This window comes from Rattus norvegicus, chromosome 1 (genome assembly GCF_021556685.1).
Source record: "Rattus norvegicus strain SHRSP/BbbUtx chromosome 1, alternate assembly SHRSP_T2T, whole genome shotgun sequence".
NCBI lineage: Eukaryota > Metazoa > Chordata > Mammalia > Rodentia > Muridae > Rattus > Rattus norvegicus.
The window spans coordinates 198947584-198961788 of NC_141534.1; the positions used below are offsets into that span (position 1 = coordinate 198947584).

At 41.7% G+C, this 14205-nt stretch overlaps 1 protein-coding gene across 2 annotated transcripts in view; it reads left to right on the forward strand.

Moving 5' to 3' along the window:
• The window catches only part of Dmbt1l1 (deleted in malignant brain tumors 1 like 1), a 134446-nt gene that overhangs the window by 55388 nt on the left and 64853 nt on the right, over positions 1 to 14205 (forward strand). Inside the window, exons 14-22 of one of the 2 annotated variants that reach the window (NM_001447286.1) lie at positions 3954 to 3995; positions 4257 to 4328; positions 4884 to 5201; positions 6020 to 6049; positions 6858 to 7175; positions 7723 to 7755; positions 9866 to 9898; positions 11321 to 11474; positions 13351 to 13568. In NM_001447286.1, coding sequence (NP_001434215.1) covers positions 3954 to 3995; positions 4257 to 4328; positions 4884 to 5201; positions 6020 to 6049; positions 6858 to 7175; positions 7723 to 7755; positions 9866 to 9898; positions 11321 to 11474; positions 13351 to 13568 — 1218 coding nt within the window. The remainder of the gene's footprint in view (positions 1 to 3953; positions 3996 to 4256; positions 4329 to 4883; positions 5202 to 6019; positions 6050 to 6857; positions 7176 to 7722; positions 7756 to 9865; positions 9899 to 11320; positions 11475 to 13350; positions 13569 to 14205) is intronic. The other variant, XM_087593529.1, reaches the window with a different exon arrangement.

The window sequence follows — 14205 nt, forward strand, 5'->3', positions numbered from 1 at the left end:
CAATGGCCTCACAGATGCTCCCGGAGGTTTGCATCCTAGAAATAATAAAGATCAGAAATTGATAAAATAGAAACAAAGAAAACAGTACAAAGAGTCAACAGATCAAAGAGCTGGTTCTTCAAGAAGATGAATAAGAGCAATAGACCCTTGGCTTAACTAACCAAAAGAAAGTCGATTATCCAAGTTAATAGAATTAGAAATGAACATGGAACTACTATGGCATAGAACAAGGAAATTCAGAATAATATAGGGAAATATGTATTTAAAGACCTATTAGGATTTTAAAAACTTATATTTAAAAAACTTTATTAAGATAAAATTATAAAAGAAATGAACAGGCAGTCTTCTGCTGTACATGTGCCAGGGCCTCAGACCAGCCCATGTCTGATGCCTGGTTAGTGACTCAGTCTCTGGGAGCTTTCAGGGGTCTGGGTTAGTTGAGACTGCTGTTTTCCTATGGGGTTACCCTACCCTTTAGCTTCTTCAATACTTCTCCTAATTCAACTGTAAGGGTCCCTGACTTCAGTCCAATAGTTGGATGTAAGTATCTGTGTCTGTTTCAGTCAGCTGCTGGTAGGGCCTCTCAGAGGACAACCAGGCTAGATTCCTTTCTGTAGGCATCAGCAATAGTGTCAGGTCTTGGTGCCCCGCCCCCTATGAAATGAATCCCAAGTTGGGCTCATTTCTGGAGACCACCTTTCCTTCAGAGGACTGCCTGGTCTGGTCTCAGTGAGAGAAGATGCCCTTAATCCTTGAGATACTTGAGGCCCCAGGGAGGGGAGATGACAAGTAGTGGCAGGAGAGGGAAGACACCCTCTCAGAGACAAGGGGGAGGAGGAATGGGATGAGTATCTGTGAGAGGGGGACTGGGAGGGGGCGAAGGCTGGAATGTAAATAAATAAAATAATTTTTAAAAAGATATGAACAAATTTCTAAATTCTTCCAAACCACTAAAGTTAAGCCAATAGAAGATCACCAACTTATAAAGACTCATAAGAAATAAGCAAGTTTAAGCAGTAATAGCAATAATAATGATGATAATAACAATAGCCTCAAAAAATGCCCAGGTAGATTCGCAGAAGAATTCTACCAAACTTTTTAGATAGATCTATAACCAATACTTTAAAAACATTAGAAAACTAGAACCAGAAGAATTACTTTAGATCTCCTTCTCTGATGCCTTCTATTACTTGGGGGAAAAAAACAGGTAAAAAAAGAAAATAAAATTACAGGATAGTGTCCCCAGTGAACATAAATGTAAATCCTCAACAAAGGGGGCTGGAGAGATGGTTCAGTGGTTAAGAGCACTGACTGTTCTTACAGAGGTCCTGAGTTCAATTCCCAGCAACCCCATGGTGGCTCACAACCATCTGTAATGGGATCCAATGCCCTCTTCTGGTGTGTCTGAAAACAGCTACAGTGTATTCACATACATAAAATAAGTAATTAAAAAAATATTCTCAACAAAATACTAGCAAACTGAATAGAGACACATATCTGAAAGATCACCCACCATGATAATATTGGTTTTGTCCTAGAGATGCAGGAATGGTTCATGTGTAAGTCATTCATAAATGTAATAAACCATTTAAAGGAATTATAGACAAAATCACATGATCCCCTCAATAGATGCAGGAAAGACATTTGGAAAAAATTAGTATAGCTCCCAATAAAAGTTTCAGATGTAGTAAGACTGAAGGGAACATACATTAACATAATAAAATCTATTCTTGACAAACCTATAGCCAACATCATCCTAAAATGAGAAAACCTTAAATCAGTTTCCTAAAAATCAGAAATGAGGCTAGGTTGTGCTGGAAGCCAGCCCTGGTGGGGTTTTTCTTTCTGTTCTTATTTCCCCTTGAAGCAGCAGAGGGGGAAGAGCGTCAGCGGAGGAGGGTAAGACTTTGTCTTATGAGATATGGGAGTAAGACCTTGCCTTTAGAGATATTTAGGGTTGATGTATAGTAATAAAAAGTATACTTATCTAAGTCTAAGCTACTTTGCTACTGTAGCTGACCTGCCTTCTGAGTTCCTCTGAGGCCAGAAACTACAGTCTGGCACTTAGCACCTCATAGTAAAACAGCAAGAGGCTAAGTAAAGTAGCCTTTGTTCTCACTCCTTAGGAATTCCACACCTCTAACTTTCAACCTGCTAGTTGAAGTCACACACACACACACACACACACACACACACAAAACAGGACACTTTGAAAAGTTAATTAAGCATTATTTCTAAGTTGTAAAAAGTCTCCTATGAACGCTCTCCAAAAAGAGTGCAAGTGGGAAAATCCTAAGTGGGGCAAGGGAAATTCATGAGCTTCTTCTCTTTGTCCTCAGCACTTATACATCTTTCACCACAAGTTTACACACAAATTTAAATCATAAATCAAATAAGACGTTTACAACAGAGAATGTTGTAAACATGCACATCCATTAGAAGTAATTATTTGTCTAAATATTTGTCATCTGTCATAGATTCACAAGTTCAAGGAGAGTTAAAAATGTAACTAAGTTATTAATGAAGTTTTTTATAGATAAACCCAGTCAATATTTGATCTTCTGCCCTAGCACCTGTAATAAATCATAGTTCCCTTTTTATGACCTTTTATTAATGGTTTTACAACCTCTTGGAATGTGCTCTGAGTAGTAGAAAGTCTGAGTAGTAGAAACAATTAACTGGTGACACATGGGAGACTGATAGAGTTCTCATTTTGCAGTCTTGACTATCAGAAAGGACTTAATAGCAGTCCCATTATAAAAGAGTTTAATAAATACTGTTACAATTTTAAGAATTCTTATAGGACCATCATTAAGAATTAAGAAGTTATATTTTTGTCTATATAGCATCACTAATAGACAGTACATCTTTGTTGTTCTGCAGAGATCTGCTCAAAATTGTGTGCTGATACCTAATGATTTTCATATGTGTAATAATAACAGAAAAGATTATTAATAGCAGGAATCTTTCCTAAAATGATTTTCTCCTGGGCCTTGCCTATAGGAGCAAATCTGTGTGGATTATTTATTAATTCAAAGCAGACCAAGATCACCTGCTAGTGTCCTATGATGGCTCCTGACAGGGATGTCCACTATTCTTGAAGCACTAGCTAGAGAAATAAGACAAGAGAAAGGGATTCCAAGGATACAAATAGGGAAGGAAGAAGTCAAATTATCCCTACTTGCAGATGATTGACATCAAACATGAGGATCCAAAAGTGCCAACAGGAAACTTCTAGAAATTTTCAAGACCTTTAGCGAAGTGACACATATCAAATCAACTTATGAAAATCACATATATACTTCTTTGAAAAAAGGATTTTTTGTTTTATGTATATTGATGTCTTGCCTGCATGCATGTCTGTGTGAGGGTGTCAAATCATTTGGAGCTGAATTACAGACTGTAGTCAGCTACTCTGTGGTGCTGGAAATTGAACTTGGGTTTTCTGGAAGAACAGCCACTGCTTTTAACCACTCAGCCATCACTCCAGCCATATATATATATATATATATATATATATATATATATATATATATATATATATATATACTTATAAACCAGTAACTAACATGCTGGTAAAGAGATCATGGAAACAAAACTAACTGAAGAGGCAGAAATAGCTCTACAATGGACATTGAGTTGAAATTAAGACAAGAAGAAGCAAGAAGCAAGTCAGAAAATGGGGGAAGGTCCCTTCCAGGAAACAATGTATGAGTGTTTACATTTTAGCACAAATTATATTTTGAAGAAGAGGCAGAGGGGTCTGTCATTTCAGTTGGTTTCCATAGTTCTGGGCAGCATGAGACCCATGTGAAGAAATGGGTAGCTTAGGATATTATTTATTTTAGAAGTGAGAAGGTGAAGGAATCAAGGAGGACCTGGGTGTTCAATGAAGAGTGATCTAAGTATGGTGTCCTTGACTTCCTAAGTCTACCTTCATCTTGTCTTCACAGCTATACCCACAGCAACTTCCAAGATGGTAACAGAAAGACCACGTAAGTCCCAGAAGGCACCCATTTGAGTACCAAGTATCTCTTTCTCTCAGAACCCATATCGATACTTTCTGTACCTGCTTCATGTGTGAAATACTAGAACTACATACAGCCTATTTGCTTGAAAATGGACCAATGACTCTACTCTAGGACTTAGGATCATTGCAAATCCCTACAGTCTTCCAGCTCTCATATCCTGAATAAACAGGTTGTTTTGTTGTTATTGCTATTATTATTGTTTGGTTTTGACTTTGTGCCTTTCAGAATTCTCAAAGCCTGCACAGCCTACACATACTCCTAGTGGGAATGTCTCACCTCTTCCCGTGCCTGACTCAGGTATAGTTAGCCTCCCCATCTCAGTCGCTAATTGATTTTTCCAAGATGGGCAGAGCCTCAGAACAATGAACTAGACCACAGAAAAAGAATAAGGCACTTCTGAAGCATGGGGTACAAAAGCCTTGAATAGATAGACACGTTGTTTGCCACAAGTAGAGTTCAGGGGGATCTCTTTTGATTTTTCTACTTTCAGTTCCTTCACAGATAAGGTTGGCATGCCAACACCCTGCTGCACAAACTCGAGCTACCATAAAAGTGACACTAGAAAATGTCTCATAAAAATAAAAAAATTTTGTACAAGTTTCATTTTTTCTGCATTTAGTCCAAATAGATTTGTGCATGTTTCTCACATAACAGATAGTAATTAGTGGATTTTGTACACCTTAGATGCTATTGACAACCCCATGACTTGTCACACTCCATCTGGGGTTGACTAGTTGGCTGACTCTAGTAGGTTTTCTTTATCTAATAGAATACAGGAGAGGGCAGCTCAAACATCTCATGGAAAGGTGTCATGCTCCCAGATGACAACAGTCACTAGGTCTCTGTCTGCAGGGGACTGGCCAGAGCTGCGGCTAGTGGGTGGCTCCAATCGCTGCTCAGGGCGTGTGGAGATCCTCTACCAGGGAGTCTGGGGGACTGTGTGTGATGACCTGTGGGACCTGAATGAAGCTGAGGTCGTATGCAGACAGCTGGGGTGTGGTCAGGCTGTGTCTGCCCTTGGCAAGGCCTACTTTGGCCCTGGCTCGGGAGATATCTTCCTAGATAACCTCCAATGTGCTGGGGTGGAGCACTTCCTGGGTCAGTGTGCCCATTCTGGCTGGTCAGATCACAACTGTGGCCACCATGAAGATGCTGGTGTCATCTGCTCAGGTACTCTTGTTTAAGTTTCTCATTTGGCAGTAATCATTAGCAATGTCTGCTTTGCTGAAATGTGCAAAGAATGTGTCTGAATACAGAGGCAGTAGCCTGCTGCAGGGAGGCCAGGGCCACATGGGACTGGCTCTCAGAGCTGCAGTGAACTTCCAGACTGTATTTGTGCAACATCAGAGTCCCAGTCTCTTCACTTAAGAAACTAGAAGGCTGATGACTCTTTGAGTGCAAAGATGTCTTTGACAAAGTCCTGGCTTATTACCCAACAGAAAAATGTACATCTCACTATTCTCCTTAGTCATACATAACTCTGGGAAGTGACTAATTTTAATTGTCCCCTTTTTTAAATACCCTGGTTTATATGCATGAGTAGTTGGGAGTAAATAGGTTCCCTCTAGGATGTCTCCTGCTAGCTATGCCATGTCTTTAAACAGCTACAATCGCAGATGTGACTACAAAGAATCAGTCACTGTCAATAGAATGTGCTTGCAGTGCACGGAGCTGCCCACACTGAATAATACATGTTACTAATGTATCTATTTCTCCAGTAAATAGGCTTGGGCTCCTGGGAACAGATACTATTCAAACCACAACCTTCTATATCTGTCCATTTTCTCACTTTGCTGTAATAAACTTACACCCCAGAGAGAAGCTTATTTTAGACCTATTGATAAATTTGGTTTTTCTGGTATCCTGTTCTTTAAAGGGATTGAGGATAGATTAATCAATACAAATAAGAGTATAATTAAACTTTATCTTCTGTTATTAAAGCCTGGATTTCTTCCAAATATCGATCTATTTGTTTTTCTTACTTATAGATGCTGAAAAACCTCTGTCCCATGTTCCAGGTCAGTGGTGTCTTTTATAGGTGGGACTTAAATATCGGCTGCCTTTGGCTTTATCTTTGGGCTGTTTGGTCTTTTACCGCTGAGTTCACGCCTTCTTCAGACTGCAAAAACTGTTATGGAATGCCCCGGGAAAGTCTGGCTGGGATTCTTTTCGCTTTTTCAAATGTGATGTGTTCTGTGTCTATGCATGTGTGTTCACATGTGTATCCATCATTTGCAAAGTAGTCACATGTTACCTAAAAATAGGCTACATGTTTGGTCATTTTCCTCACTGGCATAACACCAAGAGAAAAGGTCTATTATGAAGTGACATGGCTCCTTAGGGCTTCTTGCCTGTACTCTTCTCTCTGGTCCAAAGGTTGGTTGGTTTGTTTGTTTGTTTGTTTGTTTGTTTGTTTTGGCTCTTCTACTCACTAGCTCCTTTTCACATTTCTAAAGGGTGTCTGCCAGGATCTCCTCTCTGTCATTATCCTCTAACATCCTGTCTTTGCTTTTGTTGTATTTATCAGAGTGTGGAACAGTACATTGTACAGTGTTTATATTTCCCAAGTGAATAGACTCAGGTTCCCTAAGAGTCTATGGCTATACAATCCGTGGCTAACACAGGAAACAAAAAAGTCTAGTGAAGCAAAATTTGCTGCAACCCCTGCAAACTGCACTCAGAAATCCATGGTAAACGTGAGGATTAATGAACACCCAAGGACAGTACTGCAGGATTCCAGGTGAAGGTATTGGGTGTGGGAACTCATATCACCTCTCTCTCTCTCTCTCTCTCTCTCTCTCTCTCTCTCTCTCTCTCTCTCTGCAGGAGACTGGCCAGAACTTCGCCTAGTGGGTGGCTCCAGTCGGTGCTCAGGACGAGTGGAAATCCTCCACCAGGGAGTCTGGGGCACCATATGTGATGACCTGTGGGGTTCAAATGAAGCTGAGGTTGTATGCCGCCAGCTAGAGTGTGGGCAGGCTGTTTCTAGTCTTGGTGAGGCTTACTTTGGCCCAGGCTCAGGAGACATCTTCCTAGACAATCTTCAGTGTTCCGGACTGGAACATTACCTCAGCCAGTGTCCACATTCGGGATGGTCTGAACACAACTGTGGGCACCATGAGGATGCTGGTGTTATCTGCTCAGGTATTCATTCTCTTCCTATGCAACTGAAGGAATTTTGAAACTGCCCTTCATGTGTGAAATTTTACATCCACCCATTTGATTCTTTAAACAACCCTTAAAGACCAAGTCCTGGGTGCAGACACATACCTTGTCATGAGTAGCTCTTGGTAGTTATGGGAGGTCTAGGATATCTATGGGCACCACTCTGAGGCATTATAATAAAGGTTCTAGAGTCTCTCCTTTAAGAAACTATCACTGAGTAGGTTTGGGAAGGAACTCAGGAGCCTGCACTTTTAAGAGTCCCCCAGAAATTCTGCACAGGGGTAACATGAGTAACTTAGCTCTGCCCACCGTGATACACAGCCTACCTAATGGCTGGGCTAAGTTTTCTAAGTCAAGAACTCACGTTCGATGAGGGGGCCCAATTGTTGGTTCTAGAAACTGGTGTCTGAACCCAGAAAGGTCATGAGTCTGTCCCTCTTATTCACCATCTCCCTCTTGTCACATCAACTTCCATCCTTTGAGTTCATAAAAAAGAATGACCTGTTGCTTTTCTTTCTGTATACAGATTCAGGTGCCCCTCCTCCACCTATGCCACCAGGTATGTCCACTGCTCTCCTAGTTAAGGAAACTTCCCACTCAGGAAAAAACTGTGGAAACAGTACCAAATACCCTTTTAAAAAATGCTAAGAGCCAGGCATCCTGAGCTCTTCATACATGTATAGATGGACATTTCTCAACTTATGATGGAGTTATATCTCCAAAGCCCACTGTAAAGCCACTGTAAGTCAGAGAATGCACCCCACTTAGCTAAGCTTCTGAATGTTCTGGTTCAGCAACTTTATACAGAGAGCACCCATCCTGCATTCTCGCTATCTGTGGTGCCTGGGAGCTCACTGCTGAGGTCCAGCATCTCAAGGGAGGATCAGATCACATGTGTGACCTGCGGAAAACATTGAAATTCAAATTTTGAAGCAAAATTTCTCCTTCATGAAAAGTAACATGTCAAATCTTTATAAATCAGGGACCTCCTCCAGCTCTTAATTTCCTCTAGGACGATATTTTGATCACTTATGTTTTCCAGATAAACAGACACACAGAAAGTTAGCCAAGCACTTTTCAGCTATTCAAGGGATATGGCCAAACTGCCAGTACACTTGACCTCAAATACTTGCCATACACACATAGGCCCAGGACACCCAGATCAGACTACACTATAGTAAAGATGGGGGGACAGTTTGTTCAGGTTATTGCTTGGCACCAAGAAAATTCCTTTAAAGACACACATTCTGTTTTCAGAAGGAATATTTAAGCAAGGTTAAGCAATTTTGATCATTAAGCAAATTAATGGGAGAATCAAGTTTTTAAATATATTTATATTTATATATGACATGTATATATATACACGTATTAGGAAAATCAGACTAATACTGTAAATTCTAGAATGACATTGGAGGTGGAAGAAAATATATTTCTTTTAATTGCAAGCTCTGTCCAAAACATTGATAGGTATGATGCAAGGACTCTTGATACATTAATTACTTAATCCCTGTGGTTGAGGATAAGGGAGATCCAAAGCCTGCCCCACACTATCTTTATCAGGAACAGCTTAGAGAAAGTATCTCTTCCTTTCCCTGCTCTCCCAATACCTCTCACATTCTCTCCAGTAGGAGAGAAAGCTTGTAAGATTTATCTTGAGGGAAAGTTGAATTTACCCTTTCCAAAGGTAAGTTGCAGAGAGCATGCAAGTCACGGGTCATTGAAAGAAGCACCTCTTTTGGCATTTGCCTGGAGGAGACCTTAATGAGTGCTGGGTGTCCAAGGTAAGGGCACCTTATGTGTTACTGAGAAGTGCTGTCTAAAGCCACAAGGCCATGATTAAGGTCAAGGATAGGGAGAATTTTTCAAATTTCTCAGACCAGAGGACTGAACACAAGGCCTTGTGCTTGCCAGGCAAGCACTCTACCACTGAGCTAAATCTCCAACAGCAGCTATTCAGTAAAGTGTTGTCTGTAGTTTTCTCATTTAGCAGGAATTGTATGGGTGATAAAGAAATGAGGAAGGATCCATTCTGGTTATTCATTGTGGCCTCAAAATCTAGTGGTTTAAGACAGTTACATGCCATGGTTTTATGTGTTAGGACTTTGGGCAGGGCTCAGCTGGGAGATTCTTCTGCTCTTCAGACAATCAAGCTAGGGTCTCAGTGTTATTTACCTGGATTATGACTTGGATAGCTCAGGATAGCTTCGTATACATCATCGGTGCCTTTGTGAATGCAGCTGCAAAGGTGAGCCCTCTTCCTTTCCAGGGAGTCTCGGGCCTCTCCATCCAGCCTCTTCCAGAGGTAGGATGATACGAGGCTGTAGAATTAAGCCTCAGGCTCAGAAGCAGGAAGTATGTCAATAGTTCCTTAAGACATAGCATGGCTTCTACCATATCCTATTCAAAGCAATTACAGAGCCTACTCAGGTTCAAGGGAGGGACCCTAGTCCTCATCTGGTGATAAGTGATGATAAGAGGCATGTCCAAGTATTACTGGTTGGCTTTGATCTGCCATAGAATTGTAGAGAATGTTCACTTAGCAGCTCCAGACTCTTCTAAGTTAGCACCAAATACATTGAAGGAAGCCATTCACCATGCACTAGCTTGTAGATGAGACTAAAGATTCCCCCCCCCCGGAAGTCATTATTGTCTTCTTTTTTTCCTTCCAGGTCCTCCTCCAACTTCTCAGGATCCACTAACAGGTAGTCACATTTTATGACAATGGTAACTCCATGTCGTCAGATTCCAGGCAAGGGCCAAGGATGTAGCACAACAGAGCCCCTGGCATGTGGGTGAGGGACTTATTCCTCTGCTGCCACTCTGTAAATGGTGACTATGTATTAGGAGAAACATGAGGGAAAGGAAGGCTGTGGATCTTCCCAGGACAAAGTAGACAAGAAGTCAGTAAGTTAGTAGATGTGGTTCTGCAGTCCATCTGACTCACACTAAGCCTGCCTTGTCCAGGCACAGCCCTGGAGTGGATGCTCAAAGATAGACACCTGGTTTTCATCTGCCATCACACATACGTGTCTTGACCCTATTGTTATAACCTAAAGATGTGATCAGCAGAGGGAGGAGTATGGTGGCACACAGTTGTCATCTTGTTACTTGAGAGGTACCAACAGGAGGGTTTGAGGTCAAGGCCATCTTTGGCTACACCATAAGATTCTGTCTCTACAAAAAGGACTGGGGATGGGCTCTGGTAGAGAGCACTTGTGCAGTCCCTTGGATTTGATTCCAGCTTTTTCCCATCCCAGAATATAATAAGGGGCAGAAGTGTAGGATACCTAGAATCAGCTCCCAGGTCCATCTTAGGAAAGATTAGAAACCTGTGGGAGCCTGGGAGGATTACAAGGTGGTCATAGAGGTGAAAAAGAAGAAACGTCAAGCAGCATCATAAAAATTAGGTACAAATGAAGTGTATTGTGCTTTCAAAGTCCCTCCATATAACTGGATGATTTTGTTATCTACTTTTTTAAGGCAGCATGATGCCTAGTATACCTGTGTAGGGCTATGTCTTTTCATGCTAAGTTGACAGTGACTGTGGAAGAACTAGATCTTTGTCTAGTTTAACTTTCATAAATCCCCAAATCTACAAGTCCCAGTCTGAACACACTGTGTTAAAATAAGTGACCATGACCTAGCAAAGTGCTTACTGTGTGCTGAGAGGTGGTCCCAGTCATAGGCCATCAACTATGCCCATGATCTCTTTCTTTCCCTGACTTATCAGACTCTGAAGTTGTTCTGCACTCTTGCTTCACAAACCTTCTCAAAGTCAGACAGTCTGTGTCTGTGACGTTCTTCTCCTGTCTCTCATGATGCAGAGCCTTATCTTCCTCCCAGCAAGCAAAGATTCTTTCCCTTTGGAGAGGAAAGATGCAGTAAACATAGCAGACGAGTTGGGTATCTCTTTGCAGATGGTGGGAGCAGAGGGAAGACCGGGAGTTCTCATGTGATGATACTTTTGAGCCATCAGAATTAGATTGAATGGTTTCAGCTCACCAAGGCCAACTGCCACCTGACCACACTTGACTTGTTTGTCACAGTGTCTGTGAGCTGGTCATCGCTAAGATCACTCAATGACACCATGTGACTGCAACATGACATCCTTTTCCTTATTTCAGGAGGAAGTAACTCTTGTGGAGGAGTCATTTCCAGCCTCTCTGGTTCATTTACAAGTCCACAGTATCCAGAAAACTATCCAACAGACATCCAATGTGTTTGGGAGATCCATGTGGAGAAGAATTTTCGCATAGAACTCATGATTCCGAATTTGAAGTAAGAAACTAGTTTTAAAGAGAGGGTTCAATCTGAATAAAATAACTGGCTGTTTTCTTGGCTGTGGTAAAGACATTTTCTTTAGTGAGAGAAAAGCACAGGAGCCTAAAACACAACAGCATTTCCGAGGTCAAGTCTGAATTAATTTTGTAGTGGAATCCAGTAGTTCTCCTCTAGCTAGAAAAATCCAGTTAGTCATTTATCAGTGTTTTTGACACAGCTCAGCTTTGGAAATTTGTCTTTAAATTTTTATTTAATAATCTTGTCTAATTATTTTACTAATAATTTTAATTATTTACATTCCAAATGTTGCCTTCCTTCCTGGTTCCCCCTCCATGAGTTCTTCAGTCCATTCCCCCTTTCTTTTCTTTCACTTTGAAAGAGTACCCCCCACCCATCCACTCCAACCTCACCCCACTAGCATCCCCTTCCCTGGGGCATTAAGTTTCTACAGGATTAAGTGCATCCTTTCCCACTGAGACCAGACAAAGCAGTCCTCTGCAACATATGTAGCAGGGCCCATGGACCAGCCCAAGTATGCTCGTTGATTGGTGTCTTAGTCTCTAGGAGCTCTGAGGCGTCTGGGTAGTTGATATTGCTGTTCTTCCTATGGGGTTGCAGTCCCCTTCAGCTCCTTCAGTCCTTCCCCTAACTCTTCCATAGTGGTCCCCCACCTCAGTCCAATAGTTGGCTGTAAGTATCTGCATCTGTCTCAGTCAGCTGCTGGTAGAGCCTCTCGGACGACAAAATATATTCCCTAAATATTCAAAACCATTGAACTTATACACTAAGCACCAATATATGTCCTTTCAGGATAGCCCTTTGCTTGTCTATATTTTATACAGACTTTAAGAGACTCCTTAGACATGTTGGTCAACTATTCCGGGCATGGGTATTCATTTTCTAAATGTTTCCCAAAGTGAAAGAAGATGACATAGACAATGCCTTTCCTCTGACACAAAAAGGACAATGTCCCATAGTTACTGCCACCTTCTCATGGCCATGCCAGAAAGTAACAGCTGATGTTTGAGAATGGTGACTGTGGGTCTAGACCCCGGGCTGTTTGCTTCTTCTACACCTATGTTCATGTGGAGGTCAGAGGTCATTTCAGGTGTCATTTTTCAGGCACCATTCACCTTGTTTTTCCAAGAGAGATTTCTCATTGGCCTTGAGCTCTTGAAGTAGGTAGGCCACCATAACCAGAACTTTCACAAGGGTTCTGGGAATTAAACTCAGATTTAATGTCAAACACTTTACCCTCTGAGATACCTCTATAGACCCTGGGTTCTAGGCTATGTCAGGCTCTAGCATCATTGTAGCCTACAAATGTCTTTACCATCCTCATTAGATATGAGGAAAATGAGACCATGGAGAGTAATTAACTTTCCCATTGACGAAAGATACAGCTCTGTATGGTGTTAAAGCCCCAGTTCTTCACCAAAACTTTTCCTCTAGCAAAATCTTCACAAGGTCTTTCTTCTCTGACAAGGCGCACACCACGCTGCAATAGAGCAAGACCAGGGGCTTCCATGATAAACCAGCCTCGGCCAGGCACCGAATCATGGCTCAATCATGGCTGAGTAAATACTGCTACTTCAGACTTGCTTTAAATCCAAATAAACATTAACTACAAATTCCTAATGTATATTATCTTTGTGACTGTTCAGAATCACTATGACTTTAAAACTCAGAATAAATTTGTATTAATAAACTTCATATACTACCTAAGCAAAGAAAGTAGAATCCTAATAAAGCATCTGAGAAAGACTAATGAATACTTCATGTTCTAAGATTGTCACATTTTGGGACATTGATATGGAGCATTTGGTATTGTGCCACTGATATCCAGTCTTGTCCCTCCCACCCCACCCCACAGCCTGGAAGATATCCTTGGATGTCCCTATGACTCAGTTGAGATCTTCGATGGCCCCAGAATTCCATCACTCTCCATGGGGAAGTTCTGTGCCCCATCAGCTGTGGTATTTTTCTCCTCCTCAGACATCTTGACAGTTGTGTTCCGCAGTGATTACATGACAACAAACACTGGCTTTTATGCTTTCTTCAATGCAATTCCACAAGACGGAAAGGAGTCAGGTAGGAAGCTTCAGGTAACCTTGGGGAGATAATAGAGAACAATTTCTAACTTGACACTCCTATACACAAAAGCCTGGTTCAGTTTTAACCCACACCCCCAAACACACACACACACACACACACACACACACACACACACACACACACACACACCACCTGCTAGAAGTGGTAGCATCACAAAGAGGTAGATTTTCTCACCATGAGGGTCAGGTAGCAAGCAACAGTCAGATGGTAATGTACATCCTGTACAATGGCTACAAAGGGCAGTAATAAAAGGACAGACATCTTCCATAGAAAACCATGCTCTATGAAGGGTCTTCAGGCTGTTGTAGCAAGCTTTAGGAACTGTCCGGAGTTCTGAAACGTGGAAGTCCAACACTCCTCGAGATTTTACCCCCCTTACCTGTTGACCCAACTCACAAGTAGCATGCCTTAAACCATAGGTGCGCCCTGACTGGAGGCCTGGGTACTCCTGTTGGCCTTGACCTAGTCACTGCAGAACTAGATTCCTTGTTCCCTGCAAGGAACACTGTGTGTCAGTTGTGAGATTGCTGGTGTTTAGGTCCCCTCTGAAGGAACTCCAATAATTCTTCGAGAATGCCAGAAAACCAGATAAGTAGAAGTTTGGGTTTGTTTG